General features: G+C 43.3%; 2 protein-coding genes across 3 annotated transcripts; one reads left to right on the forward strand and one right to left on the reverse strand.

The window, feature by feature from the left end:
• Window positions 1-159: 159 nt before the first annotated feature.
• On the reverse strand, window positions 160-12,732 carry LOC127392308 (potassium/sodium hyperpolarization-activated cyclic nucleotide-gated channel 2-like). The gene is made up of 3 exons (XM_051636077.1): window positions 12,395-12,732; window positions 2,783-2,822; window positions 160-1,770 (listed from the first exon to the last, which is right to left on the reverse strand). Exons 1-3 carry the CDS (start codon window positions 12,730-12,732, stop codon window positions 1,486-1,488), a joined length of 663 nt encoding a protein of 220 aa, XP_051492037.1. The 3' UTR covers window positions 160-1,485.
• SMTNL2 (smoothelin like 2) lies at window positions 12,628-27,659 on the forward strand. Of its 2 annotated transcripts, XM_051635581.1 has the most exons (9): window positions 12,628-13,135; window positions 16,632-16,719; window positions 17,459-17,698; window positions 18,705-18,758; window positions 20,316-20,391; window positions 21,457-21,627; window positions 22,202-22,319; window positions 23,550-23,701; window positions 24,892-27,659. In XM_051635581.1, exons 1-9 carry the CDS (start codon window positions 12,731-12,733, stop codon window positions 25,016-25,018), a joined length of 1,431 nt encoding a protein of 476 aa, XP_051491541.1. In that variant the 5' UTR covers window positions 12,628-12,730; the 3' UTR covers window positions 25,019-27,659. The 2 variants fall into 2 exon arrangements, with proteins under 2 accessions (XP_051491541.1, XP_051491542.1); XM_051635582.1 differs by lacking the exon at window positions 22,202-22,319 and having other exon boundaries at window positions 24,892-25,093.
• Window positions 27,660-27,961: the final 302 nt, after the last annotated feature.

Here is a 27,961-nt window from a genome sequence, read left to right on the forward strand (position 1 = left end):
ATCCACTGGATACAATGCTACAGGCAGGCTCCTAGAGGCCTTCAGAAACTCTCAGTATCAATTTGATCAAAACAAAACAAACCTACTTTGAAGAAGCCTTGCAAGGTAGTATAACACTGATTGAAGAACCATGTGAAAACAAAAGCTGAGGTTTCCTCATCTAGTGAAGGAACCCCAAGGGCTTCATTGCGAACAAAGTATAAACTACATCACATTAGATGGACACTATGCAAAATAATAATAATAATTCAAGACTTCATCTATGTGCATACAGTCAGATGGTACAACAGGGAAGAGTTTACACACACTCTTTAAGCAACTGCCAGTTGAAAAATGTGATTCTGTAGCATCCAAGAAAAGAAACTAACCCTGAACAATGAGGATTTAATTCAAGAAGTGACAAGCCATCATCTGAATAATAATGTCCTTGACGTAATTGGTTTCCCTTTGTAGGACAGATACTGACCTAAATGACCTTATAAAGAAACATCTGAAGTTTTCTATATACAATCTATGTCATTGTACTGAATTAAGCAGACTTCTTTGTTTATCCATAAAAGGTAGCATAATCAAACAGAAATCTATGCCAATGACATATTTTTATATCTGTTCCTGAATAAGAAGGTTTTAACAATCAGCAAAATAACCTGAATGCAAACTATGGTACTAGATTAAATTAATACTGGGAGCTTAAAGCAGTGCACAGTAAATAGAGAAATTTATATTATATTTACACATGCAACAAGGAGAATAAACTAAACTGAGGGCTGCATGGTATTAACCAACGTGAATTCATATACTATTATCTAAATTCAATCAGTAAAGCCAAAGGCTATTACAATTTTTTTTCTCATATACATTTATCAAATTAGCATTGCTTTACTTTGGATTATTTACTTTAAATCCAGTAGGAAAGCACAGGCAGCTCTAGAAAAAGAAAAAATAACCACTAGCAACAGATACAAAAACACCAAGTTGCCTTCTCTTAAACACTTGTATTCAAGACAACTGATAGGGTATTTCATTTTCCCCACCAGCATTAAAGGCCATAAGATACTTCTGAGTAGCAAAAAAGTTAGTAAATTCTAGGCTAGGGAATGCAATTGTTTGTACTATATTCAATCTATTATGATTTGTTTTTTTAAAAAAATCTTACCACAGCTTTGGTTGAACTTTCCTGCAAATCACAGCCAACAATCGCCAGTGCTTTGGGAAAAAAAAAACCACCACAACAAAAACAAACAAACAAAAAACACCAAAGAAAATCACCCCCCCCTGCCAGTGCTGCGATACATAAGGCTACCACAGAGGACTGGCCCAGCTGCTAATGCTTTTGGCTGTACCGAAGCATGGGGAGGAACACATTTTTATGATGTCCCAACTGCTACAACTGAGAAAGTGTAAGGAGCAGCAACACCACCCATTTCTGGAGCATGTGCTGTGCTGGAGTCTTTGGAACGAAATTCAGCTTTTTCCCTTTTTTTTTCAGGAGAGTGAAAAGTCTTGTTGCTGGTGACTTTGACTGCTAAGTACATCATCTCTTAATAGTCGCTCTGCTGGGAAGCTCCTAAAACACAACCTCTTGGAAGGCAAAGCACTTCCAGTTTGGAAAATCACTCCCGAGCTGACGTCTGTATCACGCGCCGTGGGGCAGCGCTCCCTGCTCCTTCCAGCCAGCTCCCAGCAGCCTGGGGACGAGGAGCCATCCTCGACGGAAGCCACATCAGCCAACTGGGATACTCCTGCAATCACCAGGTTCCTCTTCATCTGCTGCAAGAAAACACAGTGCCAGCCGTAAACATCACGGCGGTCGACACAGACCTCTTCTGCAACAGCCCCCTCCCTCCAAAGTGCCCTGGCCTTCCCCTCGCCTGCTCCACACAGATCCACTACCAGACACTGCAACCATCATTGCTTGTAGCAGCCAAGATTCCAAAAGACACAAGATTACTGTTGTTTGTGCAAAGCCACCGGCCCCGTGCTCCCTCTCCCTACCACCCCAGCTCACCTCAAATGCCCATCGGATCCCAAAGGCACCCACATACCCAAACGGTAAACGCTTCACTGGGCTGCCACACGATTCTCTGCTCTTAAACGCTGGCCCAGCCAAGTCTTGACTCGCCTTGGACCGCTTGCCAGCAGGCGCCTCCGTGCCCCGAGCCTGCCTGAAGCATCTGCATCACATAAAGCACAAGGCATGTACTCAGATGCTGCCTGAAACAGCAGCCCGCCCGCACTCATTCCCACCTCCTGCTCCTTCCCCTTGGACGCTCGCCCGTCTGGTCTCTGCCATTTACACGTTGCCACCCCCAGGCTCACATACCACCTACGAACACAACCAAGGGACGCTTTCATACTGACCGACAATGTGACACCTGAAAACTAATTGCTACTTCAGCCTACTAGTCATTGCTCACCTTCCCCAAGTCACCTGCACTACCAACATCCTGCTTTGCACCTTCAAAATAAAAAACCCAACACCTAGAAGGCAGTCAGCACAGCCACCAGCTGCATCTTCTCTCCAACGCTGTCGGCCAACTCACCTTTTGGCACTCTGCTCCCCTCCATTGACTGTCCCTCTGCATAACACAGCACCTCAAAACCTGCTACTTCAGCACTCCAGCAGTCACTCATCTTGCCCCAACGCTAATATCTCACTTCCCACTTTCATTTGCACCCAGAAAATAAAGCCAGAAAAGCGTTAGCTAGTCATAACCAACAACTGTCCTGCCAATACTCCAACGCTGGATGCCCGTTCACCTTTATCTGGCACTCTGCTCACCTTCTCTGTGCCCTTTAGCTGGCAGCTTGTTGCTCTGCATCTGAATAAAAAAAAAAACACAATGTAAAGCATGTCAACTTGATGCTGTCATGTAGCATGACAAGACTTGAGGTCTGTGTGCTTTTTGCATAGGCATTCTAATTACAGCTAAACTAACAAATCTGAGCTATCAATGAAATATATCAATGAGAATGAGGGATAGGACAGCAGTTGACTGAAAGCAGGATTCGAGGTAAACAGGGCAGCTCGACAACGAACACATGCTTTAAAAGCCAGTGTGATTTGAACGCTTAAAATCAATATGAAGACTAATAGACGGGATTGAACACCCGTCACTGCGCCCGAGTAGCCATTGTCCTGCAGTTGCCGATTTTGGTCATGGGGCGGCAGCAGAGAGCAAACCCAAACGTCCCATTGCGCATGCGCAGCTGCTGAGCTGGCTGTACCAAACTGTGGCCGACTGACAGCGGCGAACGCCTCGAGACGCGTTATCGCGCATGCGCCGTTATCGAGCTGCGTTACACAGCCCCTGCCACTGGGAGGCAGCACCCCTGAACTTTTATTTAGTGAGCACCGCCGAGCGCAGAACCGCCCATCTCAGCCCAACTTACAGCACACGCAGAGAACGAGGCTTCCTGTGCAGGGCTTGTGACTCAGGTAAGAGATACTGCAAGGTGCTACCGACCATCCTGTGCTCCAGCCCGGGCAGAAACTGGCCATGGCGCAGATACGGCACCAGGAAGGGGCAAAGGGGCGGGAGAGGTGCGGGCAGAGGAAGAAGTTTTTGGAAGCCATACAGGTAGGTGGGAGAGCAGAGAAGGAGACAGAGACGGGAGGCAGACAGACATCCGGAGAAGAGTGGCAGAAATGGGCCAGGACGCACAACTCACTGCAGCTCCTGATGCCAGCAGGAGACTTTCACCACCTGAACACTTCAGTGTGTGCCCCTGCCCCTTCCTCCTCAGCACTGCTGCTGCCTGACCCTTGCCCACTCAGCAGCACACAGGGGACGCACGTCTCAATGCTCCTCATCTGCAATACATGATGGCTGATGCACCGAGCTCCCCACGCGTGAGGGGGCGGAGACACTCACGAGGGGGACTGTTCCTGGACAGCTCTGGCCCCTGCACTAACTTCAAAACCTCTCCCTGCAAATTCCAACTTTGTCCCCTCCCCCAAACCCCAATCCGTCAACTTATCTTTCAGATGGCTGGGGGTCTGAATCCATCCTTGACAAAAATAACACCACCACCTAAATGAGATGTTCCTGTAGTCACCAGGTTCCTCTGCATCATCTGTCAAAAATAATCGCTCAAAACAACCACCACACGCATACAAAAATCCAAACCTGAACATCAAAAAAACCCAAACAAAAAGAAAACATAAGAAAACACCACACACACACACAAAAATCAAAATGGTGACAGCACTTACCATGGCATCAACCAAAACTAACCTCTTTCACAACACGCTCCAAAGAGAAAAACCAACATACAGGTCAGGCCGCCATCCAAACAGTGGGATTTTTATGTGGTACATAGAAATGTGTTGGGAGAGTTTGTGGAGAATGCTTGAGGAGCTCATCAACAAGGATTATCAGACAGGAAAGCCACTATCAAGCCCTGCCTGATAAATGGTCAAAGAGCCCAAAAGAATTCTGTAATGGAAGCTGAAGTATTTTATGAAGCACTTGGGGAATGCAGAGTGAGATAGTGGGATACCTACTGGCAGATTACACCTGAGGCATGAGTAAGAACAGCATGCTGCTGGTCTCTTGACATTCCTGAAACTCTCCAGATGCTCAGAAAATATTTTTCTTAGAATGAAGACAAAAGCAAGTTGCAACTTTGGAGACAACAGTTTGGAAACAAAGCACTGGCCATTTTAGCCAGAGTTTTGCATGTCTTTTGGCAGCTCCACAGAGGGAGCTCCCCATCCATGGAAACACACATCGGTGTCCAAGCCTGATGGGATGGTAACCACGGAGCCTTCACCTTCCCATAGTGACCCTTTTCCTTTCAAATGCAAAAATCTAAGGGTAAATTGCTACAGTAGCAAGCTTTCATGCTCCCTCCCAGGGATTTGCTTGGCAGACACTGGGTCTGGGTCCCTCTCAAGACCCACCAGAGCCCCATAAAGCTCACAGTTACTTCTCCCTTTTGCCCAGCTCTGCCTTGGTCTCAAAATTTCCAGTGGTGTCACCACTGCCCCCAGACTGGATAAGCTGAGTGCTGTGGAAAATAATGGCTAATAATAAGCCACATTGTAAGATGCTGTGCATGCTGAAGCAGGTGCTGAGGAGATTGATTAAGGAACTGATTTTGGTGAAGTGGCTGTAGATTTTTTCCACTTCTGCTGTAACAGAGCACTTTGAGACAGGTGCTGACAAACAAATGTCCCATCCCTGAGGCCTTTCCCTCGGCTGGCAGTCCTGTGAAAGCTGGCCAGAGTATCAGGTTGTCTTCTGCCATGAAAAGATAGAACTCTGATCTGGAAAGAATTGGAACTGTCCATGGAACGCTGTCAAGACACAACATCAGATAGTAATTTGCTGAGGAGAGGATGACCAAGCCTCAATGTTATCTGAGATGAGTATTGAGAAAACAAAGTTTGCAGCCATGGCAGCAACTGCTGTCTCTTACACGTTACCCTTCACAGGGCCTGGCATCCTGAAGTGTAACAGACTGTTAGTCCTTGTGGTGAGTGAAGGGGGGCCCAAGGAGCTGAAAAACCTTGCACAAATCAGGGAATAGCTGCTCCTTTTGCTACCTGTGGATATATGTGATTCTGCAGATACCTGCAGGCACATGCCTTGTGTGTGCACTGTTACTGTCTGCCATCGTCCTTCAGTGTTGTGATAATTTTTGGTGCTAAGCAAGGGTGACACAGGAAAGTTGCCTGTCAGTTATCTTAATCAACTGAGGAGTCTTGGCCATTAGCCCACACAAATTAAGTGAAGTAACTGTTATCTTCAGCTGTTTTCAAACAAGCTTTGCGCATTAGAACTAATGACCAAGAGATAAGTCACTAAGAAAATAACTTATTTTTAATATTTAGTTTATGTTCCCTTAGTTGCTAAAATCTTGTAATTTCACATACCTTCAGGCTTTGAAGCCTCACCTGAGCAGCAGTTGTTTACATGCACTCTACTCCTCCTTATCCCCTTCCTCAACTAGGCAGAATAACTCCATGATCAGTGGGCTGCACTCCCCTACTCTTCTTACACTGGTTTAATCCAGGTATAGCCCTACTAGCTTTGGAGGTGTAACTCCTCTGGCCAACAGGAGTGAACCGAGACATAGAGGCATCTATTTTCAGACGCTCGCTAGTGGGAGATTATAGGCATGATCCTTGGCTTCCCTGCAGAGGAATAACTTCCAAAAGGTGGAATGAGGGAAATCCTCTGATGTATCAGCTTGTTTTCTGCAATGCTGAATTGTAATTCCAAATGTAAAAGTTATCAACAGGGCTGTCCAGGAAGACTAGTTTACAGAACCCAGTAACATATCCAAGCTACCTGGAATAGGAACCTACTTTCCTAATACGATTCTGGCTTTTTAAAGAAGCCTTACAGCAAACTCAAGTCACATCCACTTCCTGTCATCCCAGTTTTGGCAGAATTAAGCCTCAGTAGTCCCAGAGATTCAATAGCTTGCCCAGTGACTACAGGAAAGTCAGTGGCAGACAGAACACTGGAGCCCAGTTACTAGTCCCTGCTGTGACTGGTCTGATAACACAAACAAAAAGAACTAAAGGAGTTCATAAAACAAAACTTCTGTAAGTTTACAAAAGACAGCCAAAGGGGAACAAAACTGAAGTAAGGAAATCTGACAGCAAAGCACTTACCATGTGCAGCTGCAGCACACAACTGACTTTATGAGCTGTGCCGGTCGGCACGCGACACACTGGGAAATCATACGGAGGGCACCAGCAACCCTCCTGCATGTGCGCCTGCCTTCTGGTAATAATCATGTTCCACATACTAAGTGCAAAACCCATGGTCTTTTGCATATGTGTCCATGTGGTTTGCACTTGCTTTGGCACTGCAAGTCTATGTTTCTTTTGTCACGTTGAAGCGCAACAAAACACTCAGGGATATCTGTCTTTAAGAACAAAGCCAATCAGATGTAAATATGGACACAGGTATATCCAACTTTTTGAATCAGAGTTCAAGTGGACATGTATGCAGTTCAGTGATGCAATCATTCCCTCTGCTTTGCCTGATGCTGTGAAGCTGCGTGCTTAAGCCAGTGCTTTTACAAATGGTATTTTTCAGCTCCATATTGACACTGCCAGTCATTATAGCATGTTTTAAATATGTAGGCTGATTTAATTCAAGCTGTCTTGTTGGCAGCAACCTAGAACTTTGAATCTTGTTCTCTAACTGCATTGGTTAGAGGATTAATTTTGGATTACTGATGACAGCAAGCAGTAGTGAACCACAGAAGATGATAGGGACCACTTGCTGGTATAGGGTATGGTCTCCCTGTGTCTCTCCAGCTGTCTTGCAGGTTGCTGCTTAAACTCTGGTAGCCTGAAGTCTGTCAGAGACAGCGAAAAGTGGCAACGTAGGCTGGCAAAATGTCACATCCTAATAGCTGGACACGTATCCTGGTGGTTGGTTATAGTCATCAAGATTCCAAGTCTCAACCTGTGAATGTGCCAAGAGCTGATGGGTTAAGCTGGTGGTTATGATGGCATGCTGCCTCATGAATGGTGCCAGTGTTATGTGTACTTCTTCTGTTCTAGGAGTACTGAGAGCTCCCAGTTCTGCCAGATGCTGCCCAGTAATGCACATGGTAAAAAACAGTCCATGATCAAAACAGCTGGCCACCATATTGGGCAAGACAGTCAACAAAAGGTGCTTTACCTCAGGGGATGTTATTAGCTGTATTCTGCATATGGGGGAACTAAAGCAGAGGGATGAAGATGACTAGTGCAAGGAGGATGTCTCTTACAGAGCGGCTGGAGCAACTCGGGCTTATGCTTGTAGTTTTAGAAGCATCTGGCCTGGCATGAAAAATAAGAAAACTGATTAATACATTAAATATGAATAATAAAGAAACATTTCCCACTCTTAATCCATTGCACATCTACATCCAGTCTATACAGTGAATTTGTAACTCCTTTGGGACCAAATCTTGGTGGTGGTTGTTGTTACTACAAAAGGGTGCTTTCTGCAATAAATGCCAAGACTGCCACTTGCAGAAAAAGCCTGACTTGGCATCCTGTACGTCACCGGCAAATCTCCTATTGACTTGGCCAGCAGGATCTCACCCAAGCCATCTTTACAAAGCACAGGATCTGGCAATGAGCAGAAGCTGATTGATAGCTTTCTTTTTTTAGCCATTTTCCCAGTACAGAGTGGAAAAAGGCCAACCCAATCAGAATCAGCAGAGGACATGAGGATGTTAGGAAGAAGCTTAGCAGAGAACAAATGGGCAAAAGTGAAGATACTACCACATGAGCTATTTATTGCAGGGAAAATTTATTCTGTACTTTCTCAGAACACTCCCAGCTGGAATACCAGGGAGAGGAACAGCACTGGTTTTGGCATATAGATTTAAGCCAGGATTAGGATAAACTGAGGAAGGACTGGCATAATTTGAAAAGCCCATGTTTCTTTTGTCAGACAAATATAAATATAATAATGTTTTTCCATTGCAGGTCAAATGCAGACTTGCTACAAACTTGGCAAGCTCCCGAGCAAACTGCCCTCACACAGCAGTAACCTCTTACTTGTCAGTGTGAAGCGCATGCCCATACAGATGCTCGGTTTGAAAATTAGAGAAACTTTTTGCTAAGGAATAATTGCCAGAAGGGACAGAATTTGTGACATACTTTCTCTGGATTTAAGCTCTTAAACAATAAACACTCTTGCTACAAGCCCTTCTATGTGAATTTTCTCCAAAGGAAGGCATTTTGCCAGTCACTGGGAAACAGGAAGTCAGCAGGAGGATGAACAGATGCCTTCTGGGATAAAAAACCTACTATGTTTTTCTTCTGTACTGAAACATGAGGAGCTTATACAACACCACACATCCATTCCTCATCCTACTGCCTGCTCTTGAGCACTATGTTTTAGCTTCTGTTGTCACTTCTTTACTCCTCTGTTACTTTCAGTACCAAGATCCTAAGGATCCTGCAGCTCTTTTGGCAGTGGTGGAGCGATACAGTCTTAGTCTCTTGGTGAACTGAATTTTGGCTGGCAGCAGTATGGAAGTTTCCAGTACCAGGGCTGTCCAGCATATGTCACAGCAAGCCCTTCAGACTCTTTTGATAGCAGAGAGCAGGGCCTTCAGTTACTTTACAGAATTCAAGGTGCAGTTTTCAAGTTGCTGAGGAGAGGGGAAGTGAGAGAGGGGAGGGAGAGACAGACTTGCCCTGGGAAGCAACATATCACAGGAGATAACTATCTCTTGCTTCAGCCTGATAAAGGACACCAGTAACTATATGAGAGCAAAAGATAGTAAGAGACATGTAAAACATGACTGTGACCAGGACTGGTGACAGCTTTATCCTCTGACACCTTGCCAAAAGCAGCATTCCCACAGAGAAAACATTTTCCATCCCAGTGGCTTAGCTGTCAAGAGAACACAGCAATTGCATCTCACTGACTTTCTGGAAGGAAAGTACTTCTTCCTTGATACTGTTTTTCTCAAGGCAGGGACAGCTTCCTTGCTGGCACTGATCCCTGCGACCCTATTGGTTTATGAAGCTTTGCCAGCATGGTGAAAGCTGTGTCTGCCGTTGGAAATCACTGGGCAATGAGGTATGATACAAATTTGCTGTGTCGTAATTAATCAGCATGCTTTGTGCAGAATGAGACTGAGGAGCTCCAAGTCATGTTTTCCTGGGTGTTTCCTCTTCTGCTGGGAGCTTTTGCCAAATCAGATTATGAGGATTTTATAGTCCTTGTCTAGGTTTTCCACATGTCATATATCTTCAGTCAGGTCTTTCCTTCCTCTAGAAATACTGGATGTAACCACAACACATTTTTTATTTGTTCATCCTCCCCATGATGTGCAGCCAAGCCATGTTATCAGCTAATTTAGCTGGAATTTTATGATCTTTGAGGTTCTAAATTGTGTCTAAAGACGTGAAAACCAAGAATTCTTTCTTGCTGGCAGAAGAGAATTTATTTCATCATAGCAGATAAATGTCAAGAAGTCTCATTTGGAGAAATGGAGAGAAGCAATCAGAGTTTGTTTTAATGAAATGGCATGTTGTTGCTGTTCTAGGACAGTTTTTCTAGTACTCCAGATTGATTCTAAAAAGGTGGTGAACATAAGTGCTCAGGGGACTATTAAGACCTCATGAACTGAAACACATCCATTGATCTTGGCCTTGGAGCTGTGGCTCAGAACTGAAAAGAGGTCCTTAATTGCTCCCACTTCAAAATAAATCCTATTTCCTGATAGGATTTTATTGAAGAAATAACATCTGGTGCTGAGGCAGAGAGAGGAAAGAAGAGCTGAACATCACATTCCTAGAATGATTTGGACATCAAAATTTCTTAGGTAAATTTAAGCTCTGAAATCTGTCATCTTTACGTCTTTGAGTCGTATCATTTGGTTCAGGCTTCACTCCTGGTGATGACTTAAAATACTATCTGTTTTGACAGGCTTTTGGAAATTAATACATTCCCATGCGAGAGCTCAAAAGGAGATTTCAAACAGGAACTGAAATGTGGGTGTGCTTTTAGATTACTGAAGTACAAAGCCAACTCCTCATTTGTGGCAGGGCAGAGAGACAAAAGGGAAGGTTGTACGTAAATTTCTTGTGATGTTAGGAAACATCTGCATTGTTGGTATCCTGACTTGTACTATAAATTGTTCTAAATGCATGGATGAGAGGCAGCTTTAAAAAGACTAGGTTTTTCATGATTATTCTATGGTTTCTAAGTCTGGAAACAACAAATGAATTTGATTTTCTTGGCTTTGTTAAACCCTTCTGAGAGTGGGTTGAAAATTTTCCTTCAAAACAAGTTTTAACAGAAAACTGAACTTTCAACCAGACTGATAATCTGTGAAAAAGTTTAAGCCTTCCTTAGTAATTAAAAATATTGCAAAAAATCAGTATCTTTACCATGGAAGGAGGAATATTTCCCAAAGAATTACAGTAGTAGTACCATTAGATAACACCTGATAGCTGTGAACAGTCAACTTTAATATTCACACACACACATTATTGTTAGATAAGGCTGTATATGTTAAGAAATTACCTATGAGCAAGTGGTAATCGACTTCCACTGTTGTTGTTGTTATTCCAGAGTTTTACGCATACTGACTTAAAACCTTTGCAGCCTGGAGGTGGGTTTAAAAGTCAAGGCAAAATTCCTTCAACTTTCCCTGCCCATTCTAGATTTACAGGCTCAGCTACTTGCTGCTGCATGTTAAGAGAACAACTGTTGGCAATTGTTAAATGATGACTCCTTTCTGTAAGAAAGCAGTCATTACCTTGTAAGACATTGGCATTTTTCTATGGCACTGTTTCACTGCTGTGAGATAGGTCCCACAGAAGAGCTTGGGTAAGAGAAGGGGAGGGCAAGGAAAAGGAATACATAGAGGGGTACAGGAAAAAAGCAAGAGCTATGTTCATATTTAAAGTTATCAGTAGCTTAGATAAATGAGTAAATATTACATACAAATACACACACATACACATGCCCTCAGAGAAGCACAAGTTTATACATACAAAAATTACCAAAAAGCTTTAAACTACAGTGTGCATCTTTGTCCTGCTTCACTTCTGAAAGGTTCTAACACAGAGCTGCAGGGATTGGTTTGGAAAGGACCTTAAAGATCACCTAGTTCAATTATCTCTGCAGTGTACTGCAAACATCTGGGAGTCTAGGCATGCAGGTAAATGTATATGTGAGTTAATTAGTTTGATTCAGTAGATCTTGTATGGTACCAAAAAAGTTGTAGCTACCTGACATAAAGTGCTAAACATATATAAACTAACTCTGAAGGTGGAAATTTGCTCAAAGTATCTTCCAGATTTCCTTTTTCTATGAAGCTTTATGCTTAAGGTATTCTCTTGTGCTGCAGTAGGCAATAAAGAACAAACCCGAGAGCGTTCCTCATCATGGCTCCGGCCAGTTTCACAGAAATGTGCATCTCATCTCTGCATCCCATCTCTGCATCCCATGCACACACATGGGATCTGCTGGATGATTTGGCAGCTTAGCCCTAATGCCCTTCGAATCGCAGCCTACAGTGGGAAACGCCTTGAGTGAGGGTGAGCGCGGTGGGTGTGTGCACACACTGCTGTGCACGAAGGGACACGAAGGCCTTCGGCACGTGTGTCTAAAGGTGCACGCCTGTGCCCTTCTGTCTCTCTTCTCTCTTAGAGCATTCTCGCCTCCCCTTGCTTCAGCGCTCCTCCTGGTAGAGATAAGCTGCCCTTTATCTTTAGCGTTATCATCCAAGCAACCCGGCAAAGACCAGACACTCTCTCCTCCTTGTTACTCCCCTCCTTCACCTCCCTTCTGCACCGCGAGGCCGCGGCCCCGGCCCTCTCAGGCCGCCACAGCCCCAGGCAGCTGTGAACGAGCCGGTACCCCCGCCCCGTCTCCCTCCCTCTCCCGCCGCTGCGCCCCGCAGTTACCTCTCCGCCTGTGCAGCCGCACACGCCGAGCGGAGCAGCCCGGCCGCGCCCGCCCCGCTCCCGCCGCGGTCCCTGCACGCTCCGCTGCCGCGCGGCGCCCCCCGCCGGGCGCGCTCCGGGGCCTCTCCCGCCGCCCCGGGCCCGCGGGCCCTGCCAGGCGGGGGGCGGGCAGCGCGGGGGCCGGGCTTAAAGCCGCCGGGAGGCGGGGCGGGGGGCGAGCCCTCCGAGGGGAGCAGAGGCGGCGGCGGGAGGGCAGAGTGCCGGGCGGCTGCCGGCAGCGGCTGCCGAGCTCCCCAGCCCCCGCCTCCCGGCGGCGCCGCGCGGCCCGCGGGCGCCATGGCCGGCGAGATCGAGGATCTGAGCGGCCGGGAGGCGCAGACGGTCTGCGAGGCCCTGGGGCGCTACGAGGACACGCTGCGGGGCGCCGTGCGGGAGATCCATACGGACATGCAGGTGTTCAAGCAGGGGGTCGGCCGACAGGTGGACGAGGTGCTGCGCCTCGCCAGCCCCCTGGCACACACCGTCTCGGAGCTGCAGCAGGAGAACCGGCGCCTGCGGGCGCAGCTGGAGCGCCTGGCTCGGCAGGTGGAAGCCCTCGGCCGGTCAGCGGGGCTGCCGCAGGAGTGGGCGGACGAGGCGGCGGGGAGCGCCCCGGCCGCGGACCCCGGCCTGCGGGGGCAGGGTTCGGCCGCTGGCACGTTCTCTAGCCATGCTAAGCTAGCGGTCACTGGCCGGAGCCATGTAAGTGCTGACAGCAGGAGGGGGGAGCCAAGAGGATTCTTGAGCAGATGCTTCACGAGTGTTGCTAGGCTCTGTGTTGCTGTGGGGCAGAGTTTTAGGGACACGGGGCTGGCTCCTCTAGCAGTGCAGAGTCAGTGGGCTTTTGGGAGGCGCTCCGAGAAGCGGTCTCGGCCCTGATGCCACCTGGAGATGTTCCTGATGATGGCACTGTTTGGTCAATCTGGGATCTTGGTTACTGGTAGCAACCTGTCAGTTCAGCGCGGTTAGAAGGGAGAAGCTGAAGAGTCTCAGCTATCAATATACAAGCATATGTGAATATCTCTGTATCCTTTCTGGACTAGACTCAGGGGAATCTGCATGCCAGCAATGCTGTTTGCCAGTTGGTAAGCTCACAAAGCAGAACAGCTCCGCATATAGCAGCTGGGAACTTGTTTTTCTAAGATAGTGACTTAGCATCCCACAGTGAGGCAACTTTGCTGCACAACTACTGTCCTGAATTGTTGCAGGTTGTCCCTGAGAGGTGAGCCTCACACAAGCTGGTGTGGTCTCCATGACCTAAACTAGAACAAAGCCACACATTCATCCAAGTGATAAAACTCTGCAGCGTATTGGAGCCTTTTAATTCAGTGCGCGGGAACCCCAGTTAGTGGAAAGCTCATCTGGCTCTGGGATGTTTTGTGTAATACATTTTCTGTGTGTCCAGCTCTATGGAAAGACTGTAGAACTCCTGTACAATCCTTGACACCATGAGATGGCAACCAGACAGTACACCATGATTCAGTCAAAAAAACCTGTGCAAAACTGGAGACTTGGCTTTCACAGATGACAGCCTATTCTATGTAATCTTGGTTAAGCCATGTCTTATAAGACTGTTGGAGCATGAAAGGCTGGTCAGTGATCTGTTCAGGCTTTGGGGATGAAAAATAAAAGCTTGGAAAGGAAATTCAATCAGTTAATTTGACAGGATTGAGCAGAGTCAGTATTACATTCCAGCCCTTTTAATTCCTACTGACTCAAGAATGGGGGCAAAGGCCCTCCTACAGCTGGGCAAGGGAAAAGGTAAAGCTGCTGCTTCATGTGTTTTTCCAGCCTAGTCATGGCAACTACTGTATTTTCTCTCACATGAAAGAAGTAAACAGCATACACACAACTTCTCGATCTGTTCATTTGTGTTCCATGGAGCCATCCACACTTGTTTGTATTGCAAGGAACAGAAGTGAGCTGAGTAACGTGGATGGGACAAGGGGGTGTGGTGTGGTCCCTCACACCATCTCACCTGCCTCATCATCGCTCCCTACATGGTAGTATGTACTGAGAAAAGTCTTGCATAGAGGTTATGGCAATATCCAGCTTTAGGTATCAGTCTTCATTAAAGCACAAAATGAGCTTTTGTTTTGATTTGAACCTTCCCTTTGAACCTTCCCACTTTGCTTTGAGGGTTCATCTTACTGATAGTTCATCAATGCCCTCCCAACAATTTCCCCTGGAAGGCTGGACGACTTCCTGAGTTAGCATAGCTGACCAAGAAGGAATTTCAGTACTGAGAACCATGGGAGATGCAGCTGGAGCTACACACATCAAGTGCATGCAGTGAAAACATGATTTTGTGGGTAAGGTCCTGATGTGGCTGTGCTGAAATGGCTAAAGCGCAAGCCTTGGTCACTGTGGCAGTCCCCTACATTCTCTGTAACAAAGGAAGTGTTCTCTTGGTTGCTTGCAATTTTTGGTTATCTGACCAAAGCACTTGAAACAGAGTACCATAAATGACACTGTGTGTGTTTTCAGATAAACAAGCACTTGTGATGAAATTGGTGACACTTCTAGCCTTAGTAAATACTTACGTAAGTATGAGATATGAGGAGCAAATAATACCTGGAAATAGTAGCAAATCAAAACGTGCTCTTTTGCTACTGAACAGATTTATTGGTTGAGTTCCTTTTTACTGTGTGGTTGATGGTCTTTTAATCAAGCAAAAGGCTGGGTTCTGTTGCCTTCATCATTCCTAGCAAAATACTTTGGATATGAGTTAAGACTACGTTTAGCAGATTGGATACTGGAGATTCTGAGCATCTTCAGTATCTGAACTATTATTTTCTAATATTGCTAGATTATTTCTCAAGGTAATGTAATTGGAAAAAGTGAAGCCAGGTAGTTGCAAGCATAGTTCAGAATTAAGGATATACATCTCCTTCTAATTCTAACCTTCAAGCAATCTCTGTTTTGCTGTCCTTGAAATCTGGTATACAACAGTCTTAAATGCTCATTTAGGCATTAAATGCTGATTTTGACATTAAAAGGCCACTAAGCTACTGTGGTTTTGAGGTGAGTCTTTCTGGTTTTTTAACTCCAAAGTTTAATTTGGCTCTCTAACCAGGCTGGATTCTGAGAGCTGCACAACTGGGAATTTATCCCTCACTGAGCAGTTTGTTGCTGTTTGCCATCCTTTGCAGTCTCTGAGATTCCCCTCCTACCTGCCTGACATTGTTTGAAAGGAAGAGTTCTGACTTTTCACATATTGTCAAGAGCTTTATCACTTAGGATCTTTCCATAGTGTTTGTGGTTGAGCATGATGCCTTTGTGAACAGGGAGGACTAAAAATACTGTAAGGGTGTTCTGTTTTTATACTGTGAGAAGAGTTTGTGCACAATGTGGACAGGTTGCTGGACAGAGCACTGCAGAGAATCTGCCTGCAGTGGTCAAAGCAGTGGTGAGATGAACAGCTGGGTATGACCAACTGGGAAGAGCTAAACAAATATTGCCCACTGCTGTCTCTCTCTACTGGCCTGATTCCACCCAACAGTTAACAGTTGGTTTAGTTTGGTTTGATTCATAGTGACATAGCTGTGGGCACCTGCTGAAGCTGCCAAGGTAGAATTGTTCCGCGCTGTCCACTTTTAACCAGCCTTGCTTCAACAAAGGTTCTGTGAAAAGTGTCTCTACTGTTCTTCAGTGATTATTCCATTTGCAAAAGCTTTTCTAATATGTTCATGGTGTTCAACGCTTTTTCTTCAAGCTTCAGGGTCAGTTACAGTTAGAAAATACTTGTGTTATTTGACAGACAATGGCTTAGTAGAAGAATAAAAGGGTAAATATGGTGCAGCTATTGCTGGCATCTAGCAGCCTTGAAGATTATAATGCAGTTGTAAAGTTCTACCATCATACTTTATTTAATGCTTTTACAAGACATTATAAGAACGTCATTTTTTTCTGCATCAAGAGTTTTATGCAATCTCAGTCAATGCTCACCTTCACAGTGGATGGTGATACTTTTCTCTAACAAATGTGGTGCATGGCATCTTTGAGAATATGTGAAGGATGATAAAAGTCCTGCATTGCCAATGCTCTGTTTACAGGTTTGCCTCTTGGGGTTAGATAATTGTTCCCTTCTTGTATCATGTACAAGGAAGTCCTGTTCTTGGCAGGTGTTTCTGGATATTATCCTAACTTTTGCTGCTGTTTGAGTTTTAAGTGTTGTGTCTCTTGTCTGTTCTGACAGAGTGTAGACCTGGATGACCACCACAAACCTGAGTTTAGAAGAGTTTTTAGTTCTTCCATCATTGAAAATGGGCATCAGTCTTCATCAGGTAGGAACAGGGTGTGAAATGAAGTAGCACTGCTTGTAAAATACCAGATCCTGGGAGTCATAGAGCAGCTCTCACAAGTTGGAGGCATTACAGTCTTGCTATGGTTTCAGCATGGGTATCATACTCTGGCACTGATACCATTTAACTTTATTTCCTAATTAGGAGTTTGACTTTTAAATTTTTAAGTTATTGTTAATCATGCACTATGGTGTATCATAAATGAAACACTATTATTGTCACATTATCTTGGAGCACTAGTGATAATAAAGCCTGCTGTTCTAGGTATCATTGTAGTCTTGCATCGCAAAAAGTTTTGCAGATGATCTGTCTGCTTCCCTCATCCTTCAGTGGAGAAGGGACTTATCTCTATTTTAGAGAAAAATTAGGCACACAGCATTTCATAAAGCTGTGAAAAGTACTCCTTCCTAATCCACAGCAGAAGACTGGGGACAGGGGCTGCACACAGAAAGAGAAGGGGCTTACCAAATGAAGATGCTAGTGGATTAATGATCTGAGGAAGTTGTTCTTGCTGAGATTCATGTAGGACAGGTATGACTGCTGCAAGGATCACTTACTAGGGTTGTTTCTGCAGTGTGCTGGAAATGGTATAATGTCCCACAGGGAGAACTTGGTGGAGTAATTCTAATGACTTGTAAAATAAAGTTGTTGCATGGATTTTGGTCTGTAACTTTGTTACAAATAAATTTACTTCCTCTCTCCTTTTCTTTTTATTCATTAGATCAGGAAAAAGTTTCCCATGAACTGACCTCTTCTTACATGCCAGATTCTTCCCCTGAAGCCCATGCCCCCGCAGTCACCTTACAGATGCCCCACCTTCCTGTTACTGCAGTAACCAGGATTTCTGAGAAGTTTTCAGGGGAGACCATTTATTCTACAGGAACAACTAATACCCCTGCTGGCCTGCTGGGACAGAGTAAGAGCAAAAATGCGATGGCAGTGAAAACTTCTGACCAGTCAGGTAAAAGAGACAAAACTATTTTGTTTGCTGAAGCTATGTTCCATTTCTTTACTTCCAAGAAACTGGTGCTATGGGGCTTGCCCTGTGACCTAGTAATTATGAAACCTTACTTCTTCGGCTACATATCCCATGGGACAAATCCTGGGACACTCTGATTTAGAGTACTGAGGATCCAAGGTGGAGCTTTAGGCTATAATGTCATGTCTGCTGAGAATTTTTGCTGCCTAATACAGTTAATAGTGCAGCCTATCTTCTAGCACAGTTACTAAATAAGTATGTATTTGATATGGCCAACTATTTTAATTAAATTTGCAGGAGTTTTCAGTGCTTTGAGACCAGAGACTCTTTGAGAAGCTAGGTAGATACTTAGCTACACAGGTTCAACAGTTATTTGGAGGGAGGAATGACCAACAGCCAACTGACACATACACACAAATCAGAGCAACTGCAGAATCTTACTTATATATAAATTGAAATAAAATTTTAAAATCTCATTCACATTGAAGTAATCAGTCTTTGAGCTGTATTTTTTATACATTTAGTGACAGTGACACTTACAGATCAGACTACATATACGGGTTAGAAATTACAGAGACCAGAAGGAATTGCCAGCAAGAGACAATAATTGTTTGCAGATTATCACAGAATCACAGATTGGTTTGAGTGGGAAGAGACTTTAAAGAACACCCAGTCCCAACCCCCTGCCATAGGCAGGGACACCTTCCACTAGACCAGGTTGCTCCAAGCCCCATCCAACCTGGCCTTGAACGCTTCCAGGGATCGGGCAGCCACAGCTCCCCTGGGCAACCTGGGCCAGTGCCTCGCCACCCTCACAGTGAAGGATTTGCTCCCATGATCTCATCTAAATCTCCCCTCTTTCAGTTTGAAACTGTTAACCTTCGTCCTATCACTACATTCCTTATTCTTCAACTTCTGTCTTATTAAAGCTAAGAATGTAGCAAAGCCTTCCTTTGTCTTTTTTTTTTTTTTTTTCCTGGTGTTTCAGTGAGAGCCTGGAATTCCAGTATGGTGAGAACAATGGATTCATCTGCCACTGGAGGTGAGTATTCCTATCAGCATGTCCTTACACAACACAAATTGAGACAGATTCCATGTTCCACGTCTGGAGGATTCAGATCTGAGCATGTAGCTCCAATTAGTAGGTACATGGTACTATTAGAATTGCTAACAAGACAACATGCAGATTAAGTTTCCCAGGTATCAATCATGGAAACTTATTCTGCTGTATCAGATTCTCAATCCATTAAAAAAGCAAAGGATACTTATCCTTATTTGCACAGTGGTGTACAAGTGTACTGCTAGGCCATCTCTACAGTGGAAACAATAGGTGCCAGAAAAGTGTGGCAGAAAAGACAGTTTGAGCAATGAAGTTTTCAGCTTACCAAGTGAAAACTGTGACTGAATGCAAGGTAATCGCATTTGGAGAGCAGTGGGTCTGCCTATGGATGTTGAAGCAAATTCCGTTGAGCAGAATAGCAGTAAGTAGTCTCCATATATTAATACCTCAATGGATAAAATGCCTTAAGGATTTCTGGTTTCAGTCAAAATAGATAAGTTGAGCTCTATCAGAAAGTACTTTCAATTGATGTCACCGGGCTGTTACTGTCTGCACAATGTACAGGCAGTTCACAGTGGTCCGAAGTGTCAGTTTAAAAACAGATTAAAACCTCTGAGATTTGCACAAATATCTGGCAATTGTCTGTGGTCCCAAATTTGTCACATGTGTGTGCTGACAGTTCCCAGGGTGTTTTACGTGAGAAGTCTAGTTGATCTGAATCCCTTCTATAAGCAGTGGGCTCCTCCATTCAGAATTTTCAGAGAGTGGTTTTTACAGTGATCAGGTTGTACAACTTCTATAAGATGCTGATCTTTCTTCTTTGTATATAGAAGGAGCCTTCAATAAATGAGCTGCAGGCTTATACAACAAGTTTTGGTTTTAGCATATTAAATCTGGGCAAGCCACTCCATTGTTCTGTGTTCCCAGAGCGTAGCTGGAGTCCAGAACTGGTCTCTTAAGAGGGAAAGCACAAAAGGTAGAACCTCAAGTGTGGGGGGAGGAAGATGCAAAGTTGGGTTTAAGCCACATTTGCAGTGTTTGGAGTCTGTTTTACTTTACAAACTAAAATGTTTCCTTGTGGAAATTAGGTAATTCAAATTATGCTCTCAATCATGGCAGACTTCCCAGGACTCCTTATATCTGCCAGAATGACTGTTGTAAGCTGAGCTGTGGCACCATTTCTTCCCTTCACTGAAATGTCCATGGCAGTGTGCCCTCCTTTGAGGTCTGCACAAGTGCCTGAAAGGATCCAACCCTCCCACTGCAGTTTTATAAAAGGCATCCTCACAGCCCTTTCTGGTATGTTTACACTATCCTCCCCCCCCAGTGCAACAGTTTTAGAGAGGGATAGAATCCCTGGAGAAAATCCCTCCCCAGCTTGTTAGCTTGTACTGGAAGTTAGACAGAGGCCTGCAGCTTTTCATTGTGGTGAGTAAAAATGAATGTGTGGCTGTCAGGAAACAGTTTGAAAATGTATGAGGAAAGGAGATAAAAGGAGTTTCTACCCTGATGCATCTTGTTTTTCCTGCTTTTATACAGAGAATACCACTTCTGTCACTAAGTGTGTCTCAACTGAGAGCTATGGGAAGAGCAGTGGAACCAAAACTAGTGAAAGGTATGCATTTTTCTTGACATCTTGTTTGTTTTGGAAAACAACAACATAATGACTGCCATCAAATATCCTTAGTTCGGCTAGCCTAGAATTTAGTTTGTAGATAAATGCCTTGCTGAGGACTGAGGACTACAACACGTTCTTGATTCACTCCGAGTTGCAGTTGCTTAGTATAGGATTACATGGTATCACAATTACTACTGGTATATCCAGGCATCCTCAGCATGCAAAACAGCCAGCAAGAAAAATGGGAGGACAGCCAATTTAAATCTCTTAAATGGGGCTTGCATCTGCCTTGAAAATTATCCCAAATTTGGCATTAGATTTCTTCTGAGTTAGTTCCAACATCAGCCCTTCGATATTTGAATCATGATATGCTAAGCACCCAAGAGAACTTGCTGTCAGATCTGACCTCCATCTGTACCCCAAATTAATGTGTGACACAGATATTATTGCTCTTGCTTCAGTTTCCCCATTTCTGTCATGGGGAACACTTCCAAATGCAATGTGTTTCTTACTTCATTGATGCTGTTGAAGTGGTTTATGGCTTAAATAAACACAAATTAGAATATAATCCTGTATTTCTTGATTAAATTACCAGCTTGTGGTCCGTGAAGCAACACTGACCTGAGTGCAGGATTCTGTGTACTATAATTAAAAATTTCAAAAGTACTTCCTGAATGACTCTTCAAGTTCCTTTTTTAAAATGTGACTTACCCTCCAGGAACCCCAATTTGGAAATTAAAAGGATTTAGTGCTCCTGTGTGGCCACGACTTTTTTTTTTTACTTTCTTTTAACTGCTAATTGTTGTTCTACTCAGTGCTATAAAGTATTTGTGACACTTCCAGCTATGTCTCTCTTAGAAAATAACTTAGACTGTTCTACACTTAAGTGCTGTTGTCAATAAAACTTTGACTTGTACTTGAATTGCTTTTGACTCATTCAGGTTCTCTGGAAATGGCTGTTTTGGAAAGTTTAGAGTAGGCAACAGTTGGACCTTTATGCTGACTCCTGGCACTGCAGTTACTTTTGTTTAACCACATACTTTTAATGTTACATTTCTCCAGTGCCACTGACAGTTACTGTGAGGTGACCACCAGCTCTCACTCCTCTCCTCCCACTGTACACCGCCAAGTTGAAAGAAGACGAGAACTGGTGCGTTCCCAGACGCTCCCACGGATCACGGGAACACAGGCCAGGAAAGCGCTTTTCGAGAAATTTGAACACGATGGTGCAAAGTATGTCACACCCCTTGTGTCCAGAATGTGTTTGTTCTTGGAAAACTAATTTGTCAATTATTATCAGCAGAGGACAGGTGGATGGAAGGACTCTCTCCATGTAGGATATTAAGCTAAGGGACAATAGGAGGTCTCATATAGCTTTGCTGACTTCACAGACTAAGCCCTGGAAATTCACAGCTACAGACCCACCCCGTTTTGGAGTCGTTCAGCTGAAGAAGCAGGTGCCTTTTAACAGAAAAGAGTGCTGTGAGAGCTGCCTTCTCCATCATTATAAAAGATTGGGAATACAGTGACTTTCTGCTGCCATTCATTAAGGACCAAAAGTGTGGGCTGTTCCTTATGCACTATGATGGGGGTATGATTTAAATAGAACAGTGCTTGGAATCCTGGCTTTAGTGAAATGAAAATGAGTTTATCTTGCAGGACAAACAAGTTGACAAGTTTCATCAACATATTTCTCAAATATCACCTGGACAGGGACTGACCTGGGCAGGGTTGCATACATGTTACTGATAAGTAGGTTTAAGTTTTTCCAGAATGTAATTTAATCTGGTCTCTGTTAATTTTCCAGAGGAAAAGGAGAAGCCAGAGCTAAGCTGAAGAGGTCGCAGAGTTTTGGGGTTGCCAGCGCTAGCAGCATTAAACAAATTCTGTTAGACTGGTGTCGCTCAAAAACCATAGGATACAAGGTGAAGATATGCTAGCACTTTCAGCTCTCTTTTTTTCAGGAGAATTTGCCAAAAAAACATACTCAAAAAGTAAATGTAAAACATGCTAGACAATGAGTTAACTTCTTCAAGGTCATCAAGTTTTGTGATGATAACATAAACATCATGGTTTGCACGGGCAGCTCTTCAAGACAGTCAGTGCATGAGTCTGTATGTCTGTCAAAGCAATGCATTAGTGTTTGTCTGAGAGCCTATGTTTTTGTGCTTATGGATAGACTTCAGTATACACTCACATTTTTTTCTGGGTTGTGATTTTTGCATTCTCAATATATATAGCAAGATCTGAATTACATTTTGCCAGTAAATGGAGACTGTGGCCCTTTTGATACACATTAGAACAGTACTCTACTGGCATTGGACAAGCAAATTTGTAGTAAATGGTTAAGGTTGAATCACACTGTGCTAATGAGCTAATTTCTATGAGGTAACATCAGTACAGCTGAAAGAACTCAACAGTTAGGATTTTAGTATTTTACCTGGCCTTAAACTGCAATTGCCAAATCAATTTCCAGAAGAAAGAAAATCTTTTCAAGGCTTTTTTTCCCCCTTTTTTTTTCCCCTTTTTTTTTTAATGTGGTATGTTTTCAGTGTTTTGTAAAATGTGCATTAATATTGCTGAACTCTAAATTCTAGTATACATAAGCAGAGCTAGTGAAAATTACTGTAAATTGCTTACCAGAAAATGTGGGGCCTGAATCTTATATGATGGGAATATGCAGCATGAGACAAGAGTTTCTTTTCACTGTGGTAGCTGAAAGTAACAAAGTGAGCAAGCATAGTCTTCACCTAGTGTTATTCACAGTCAACTATTCTTCAATTATAAATACTTCACAGGGATAAGCCATGTCCTTCATTTCTGCAGATATTGAGCTGGTAAACTGGGCCTGCTCCAGAGATCACTGATGTTGACAAGTATTTTCAGTGGGCTTTGGATCTCAAGGACCTTGACTGTGTGTCTGCTATGTGTCTGGGCATTTCAGGCAAAAGGCTTTCAGTGCTGAGCATGCCATTTTTTTCTCAGAATATAAATAATTTAATGGATAGATTAACAGGATAGGAAAAACATAACATCTGTGCTCTGTTGTTTTGGTTAGTGGGAGAGAAGGACAAAATACTGCAATGAGCAAAAGCAGCTGCCCTTCCTTGTTCCCCTTTGATGCATTAACATGCATGTTTTTTTCATCATGACAGCACGTTGATCTCCAGAATTTCTCCTCAAGCTGGAATGATGGGATGGCATTCTGTGCTCTTGTGCACTCTTTCTTTCCTGAAGCTTTTGATTATAATAAGCTTGACCCAGCTAATTGCAAACAGAACTTTGAGTTGGCTTTCACCATGGCTGAGTGAGTATCACATTAGACCTCTCTGAAGTGCAACCGGTTCAAGTCTAATGTAGCTGGGCAGGAGTAAAGAGTTTACTAATTCTTCCTGTAGCTCCTGTATCACTAGGTTACAGGTATCATGCCAAAAGAGAATACAGTTCTGCACAGAGAATGCAGAGAACAGAAGACTCAGCAGTCTAAAATCAGAGGTGGTTTTACCAGGCACAGGATAATTCACTGGAGTCCTGTGTCAGATCTTTCAGACTCTTCAGGCAGTACTTGGATTCTGCTTTCTCACCTTCATTATTCTTATCAGCCTTAGCACTGACACACTAAATTTGAGAAATCAGCTTCATGAGTTATGCTTGGACACAAGAGGGAGAACCCCCTACTTTCTGTGTTTGATTTTTGGGGGTTTTGCTACTTTGCTCTTGAAGTAATGAAGGATTCTTTATTTGCCAATATCAATAACAAAAAAGAAATCTGAGTTCATAGAGCACAAAGCATCCTGTGTTTACTGACAGTCCATAGGAACTACTATTTGTAGTTTCTTAGCCAATCTCACCTGCTTGATACCTGATTCAAATTTAAGTCATGTCAATATATCAATCCAGCCCCTGGAAAAAAACATGACCCCTGAATGGCAGGGAGCAAGTCGATTAACTTTTGGAATTGGGTTTTCTGGGAGGGTTCACCTTTGTCTATACATTGCTTTGGTTGAACAAGAATGAAAGTTGAATTCAGAGGGGAGAACAGAAGACAGCATGCATAAAACAGTAAGTAACAATAGGTATGAGGTATCTACAGAAATTACTACTTCATAGCTGTGATTGCCTTTAAACTAACTGTTCTCTTCTAAGATAGTCCTTGGACAGAGGAGTATGAGACTGGGCTACATGCTACAGATATCAGAGATGTGAATGGCAGTCAGTGAAAAAACAAAAACAAAACAACAAACAACCCCACAGGGCTTTGGATCAGATCCCAGTATACAGGAAGAGAGGGAAAGAACAGGAAAATTCCATGGTCACTAAAATCACGTCTCCAACATGACCCTGATCATTTAATTGACAAATTAAATGGTACTGAGAAACCTCAGGATTTCTTAAATTGCCTCAGTGATGCTCAAATCAGAGCAGCAAATGTAATCTTGGAAGTAATTACAGGCCTTAGATGTAACTCTTGATTTGCTGTATTTATTATTACTACAGGAAAATGGCTCACTGTGATCGTTTGATAGAAGTGGATGACATGATGATGATGGGTCACAAGCCAGATCCCATGTGTGTCTTCACCTATGTCCAGTCTCTATACAATCATCTACGACACTTTGAATAAAGCCATTGACACCTCTCCAGCCAGAAGAGTCAAGTAGAGTATGCTAATACAAAGAGTGACATTTTGCAAATGGAACACAGTGTTATTTCTTGCTTTTTACTGTCAGTTTGCTTACATTCAACTGCATGGCTAACTGAAGTGTTGCTGAGCAGCGCCCTGAAGTGTTGAACACATCAGCATGTTAATAATATAGAAATATGTTTGGAAAAAAAAAAGAACAAAAAAAATAGGGAAAGGCAAATGCTGTCATTTTGGTGCTAGTAGTAGATTGGACTTTGAATATTCCTGTGTTTAAAGATCACAGGAAGCTAATTTGCTGCTCCTATCTCTGTGAGGCTGAGGACAGTTTTATGCAGTGAGACACAACTCTGCTATGAAGGTGTTCCCTCTTAAAATGCAGGTCAAACTCCAGAAGATAGCACCTTCAGTTTCAGTTCTCTGTTGAGCACAGCACAAAAGAAATAGCAGAGGGACAAGGAGAATTCTGTTTCAGCAGTAACAACCTGAAGTCCTCAACCATTAGGGCAATATTGCTTCTCTGCCAACCCTGCCCCACCACTCCAGCGTACATGCACACACACACACACAGATCAAACAGGTATTGTTCTGTTCTCTTAAAGCAGACAGAGAACACAGCTTCTTAGCTGCTGGCCGGGGTGACAGATAACTACCACATTACACAACCACATTTGTCTGGAATGGTCAAATCTGAAGTGATTTGCTTAGAGGCGTGCTAAAGCCTCTACTGGCAGGCCTGGATTAGTATCTTGATCATGAAGAACAGCAACAGCTGGGGCTTTTCAGCGTATGAGGCTGAGTGTTTCCATGTCTTAGGAGTATAGGAGAGGGGGGAGCTAGCAAGGTACAAAGTCCTCTGAACAGTTGTAAGAGAAGCAGGACTGTAGCGTGCTTTGACCTGAACTCTGGGGGAGAGCAACTCTCCAGTGTGGACAGGAATGAAGTCTTCATAACTTGCTTGGTCCTCACACTGACTCTGAGGTGGTCAGGAAATATGCCAAAGAAGTATTAGAGATGAGGGAGTTTTGGAATACCTTGGACTGTTCTCAGTCAAGTTAGTGTGAAAACCACAATACAGTGGGTTTACTCCAGGTTTACTGGAGAAGAACATCATGTGTCACCCTTTCTGGTTTTCTCTCTGATAAATCAACAGAGCTTTGTTTTTAGAGTGAATGGTAAAAACAAAACCATTTTAAAAGGCATACTTTAAAAAAAGAAGCATTTTTAAATTATTTCTTCCCGAAGAACAGGCTCATAGAAAGTAAAAACTGAAAGCCATGAGGCCTCTGCCCATGCTAGAGAATGTTTTTTTAATCTGCATTTGTGCTTTTTGTAGATATTTATAACAATTACTTTGGTTCTGTATTGATGACCATTTATAATAAAATATGTCAAACGCTCTTCAGATTTACTGCTTCTCTTTAGAGTGAAGTGACAGATAACAAAGTAAAGTCAATTAAAAGAATCCAGAGCTTCTGCTTAGATCTGTATTCTAGTCGTGATGTGTGCTCTGAATTTCAGTTTAAAAAGACACAGAAGTTCAGTGGCATTTGGAATAGTTCAGCTTCATTTTCTAGTGAAGTTTACTTGAGAAACCATGAATGAAACCACTACTTTGTTAGCAGGCTCAGAAAAACAGAACAAAACAAAAACATAAAAACACAAAACCAAAAGTGTACAAAGGTGAAGTCTAAGTTAACTGCTGAAGATCTGGATCAAGTTCTGTTTGAAGTGTTGCTAGGCTGTTGCTATGACACTATGGAAACAGTCTAGAAGACTTCTAAATACACATTGAATGTATTTATCTGAAAGATACTTGGTCAGATTAGCAGGATTCTCACAGCTTTAGTACAAGCAGACTGACCTTGGGTGGGCTGTTCGTGTATGACTGCCACTGTCTTCAGTTTTTACTTTGTCTTGAATTACCATAGTTCTGAGGAGAAACTGTGCACCTCTTCCTCCCCCACGTGCACTGTAAGGATAAATACACTGTACATGTGTTCTGGAGATGTTATTAGAATAACCATGATGAGAAATCTGTCTGCAACCGGCACACACGATACACACCTTTACATTCTTACAGCAGAATACTTGATATTGACTAGCAGAGCCAAGTTCCATCATAGCTAGAGTGGTAATACTGGCTTTATACATCACGTTCCTTCACAGTCCCAGGTCACAGATGATTTTCTTGTGTGATGTAAGTGCTAAAGACATGATAAGTGCTTGGCCAATTTAGACCTAGTAGCAAATAATTACAGTAAAGAAGTTTTCAACCGTAATATTATTGCCAATTCCCAAGAAGGAGTTTATTTCCTTTCTATAATTTAGCTTGTTTTCACAGCTACCCAGAATCTATTTGTACAGGTTTTCAAAAGCCTTCTGATTTCAGAGAGGTGATGGTAAAGATACCTGGTACGTGCCAGCAAACTGGCTGCATGGAAGTAGAAGACTATAAGCTGATTTTTAACTGCTGGTGGTTCGTGTGTAAGAAGATAAGGGAGATGGTGCTATGACAATTTTAGAAAAACTGTGCATTAAGAAGTCTGGCCTGTATGCACAACCTTTAGACTATTAGATTGTATGATTAAACTGAAATTAAAGTATGTAGTGTGTGCCCCAATGGATTTTTAGTATTTTTAGATTGAAAAAATGAAGCATGTGTATGTATGACAGTAAATGTGTTTAGAATGAGTGATAAAGATAACAATATATTAAGTTATATATTATATATATTAAGTGTTTACAGGCTTTTCTAATGTTTCTGCACTGTACCTAAAATTCAATATTATCTAAGGTGGTTTATTGACAACTTGATCCTACCTTTAAAGGCTAAATTACTTTGTTCTGTGCAAGATTTTCAAAATAATCTCAGCAGAGATATCACTGACTTTTTAAAATTATGTTTGCATAGAGCTTCCCACA

Source organism: Apus apus, chromosome 18 (assembly GCF_020740795.1).
Source record: "Apus apus isolate bApuApu2 chromosome 18, bApuApu2.pri.cur, whole genome shotgun sequence".
Lineage (NCBI taxonomy): Eukaryota > Metazoa > Chordata > Aves > Apodiformes > Apodidae > Apus > Apus apus.

Excerpts from the sequence above, each read along its gene's own strand:
- SMTNL2 (XM_051635581.1), top strand. The coding sequence starts at position 12,731 with ATGGCCGGCGAGATCGAGGATCTGAGCGGCCGGGAGGCGCAGACGGTC. Across the intron at positions 13,136-16,631 it reads CGGTCACTGGCCGGAGCCAT|AGTGTAGACCTGGATGACCA; the intron begins GTAAGTGCTGAC and ends CTGTTCTGACAG. Across the intron at positions 17,699-18,704 it reads GAAAACTTCTGACCAGTCAG|TGAGAGCCTGGAATTCCAGT; the intron begins GTAAAAGAGACA and ends CTGGTGTTTCAG.
- LOC127392308 (XM_051636077.1), bottom strand. The coding sequence starts at position 12,732 with ATGGCGCCCGCGGGCCGCGCGGCGCCGCCGGGAGGCGGGGGCTGGGGA. Across the intron at positions 2,823-12,394 it reads GCGGCTGCACAGGCGGAGAG|ATGCAGAGCAACAAGCTGCC; the intron begins GTAACTGCGGGG and ends TTTTTTATTCAG. Across the intron at positions 1,771-2,782 it reads AGCTAAAGGGCACAGAGAAG|CAGATGAAGAGGAACCTGGT; the intron begins GTGAGCAGAGTG and ends GTTTTCTTGCAG.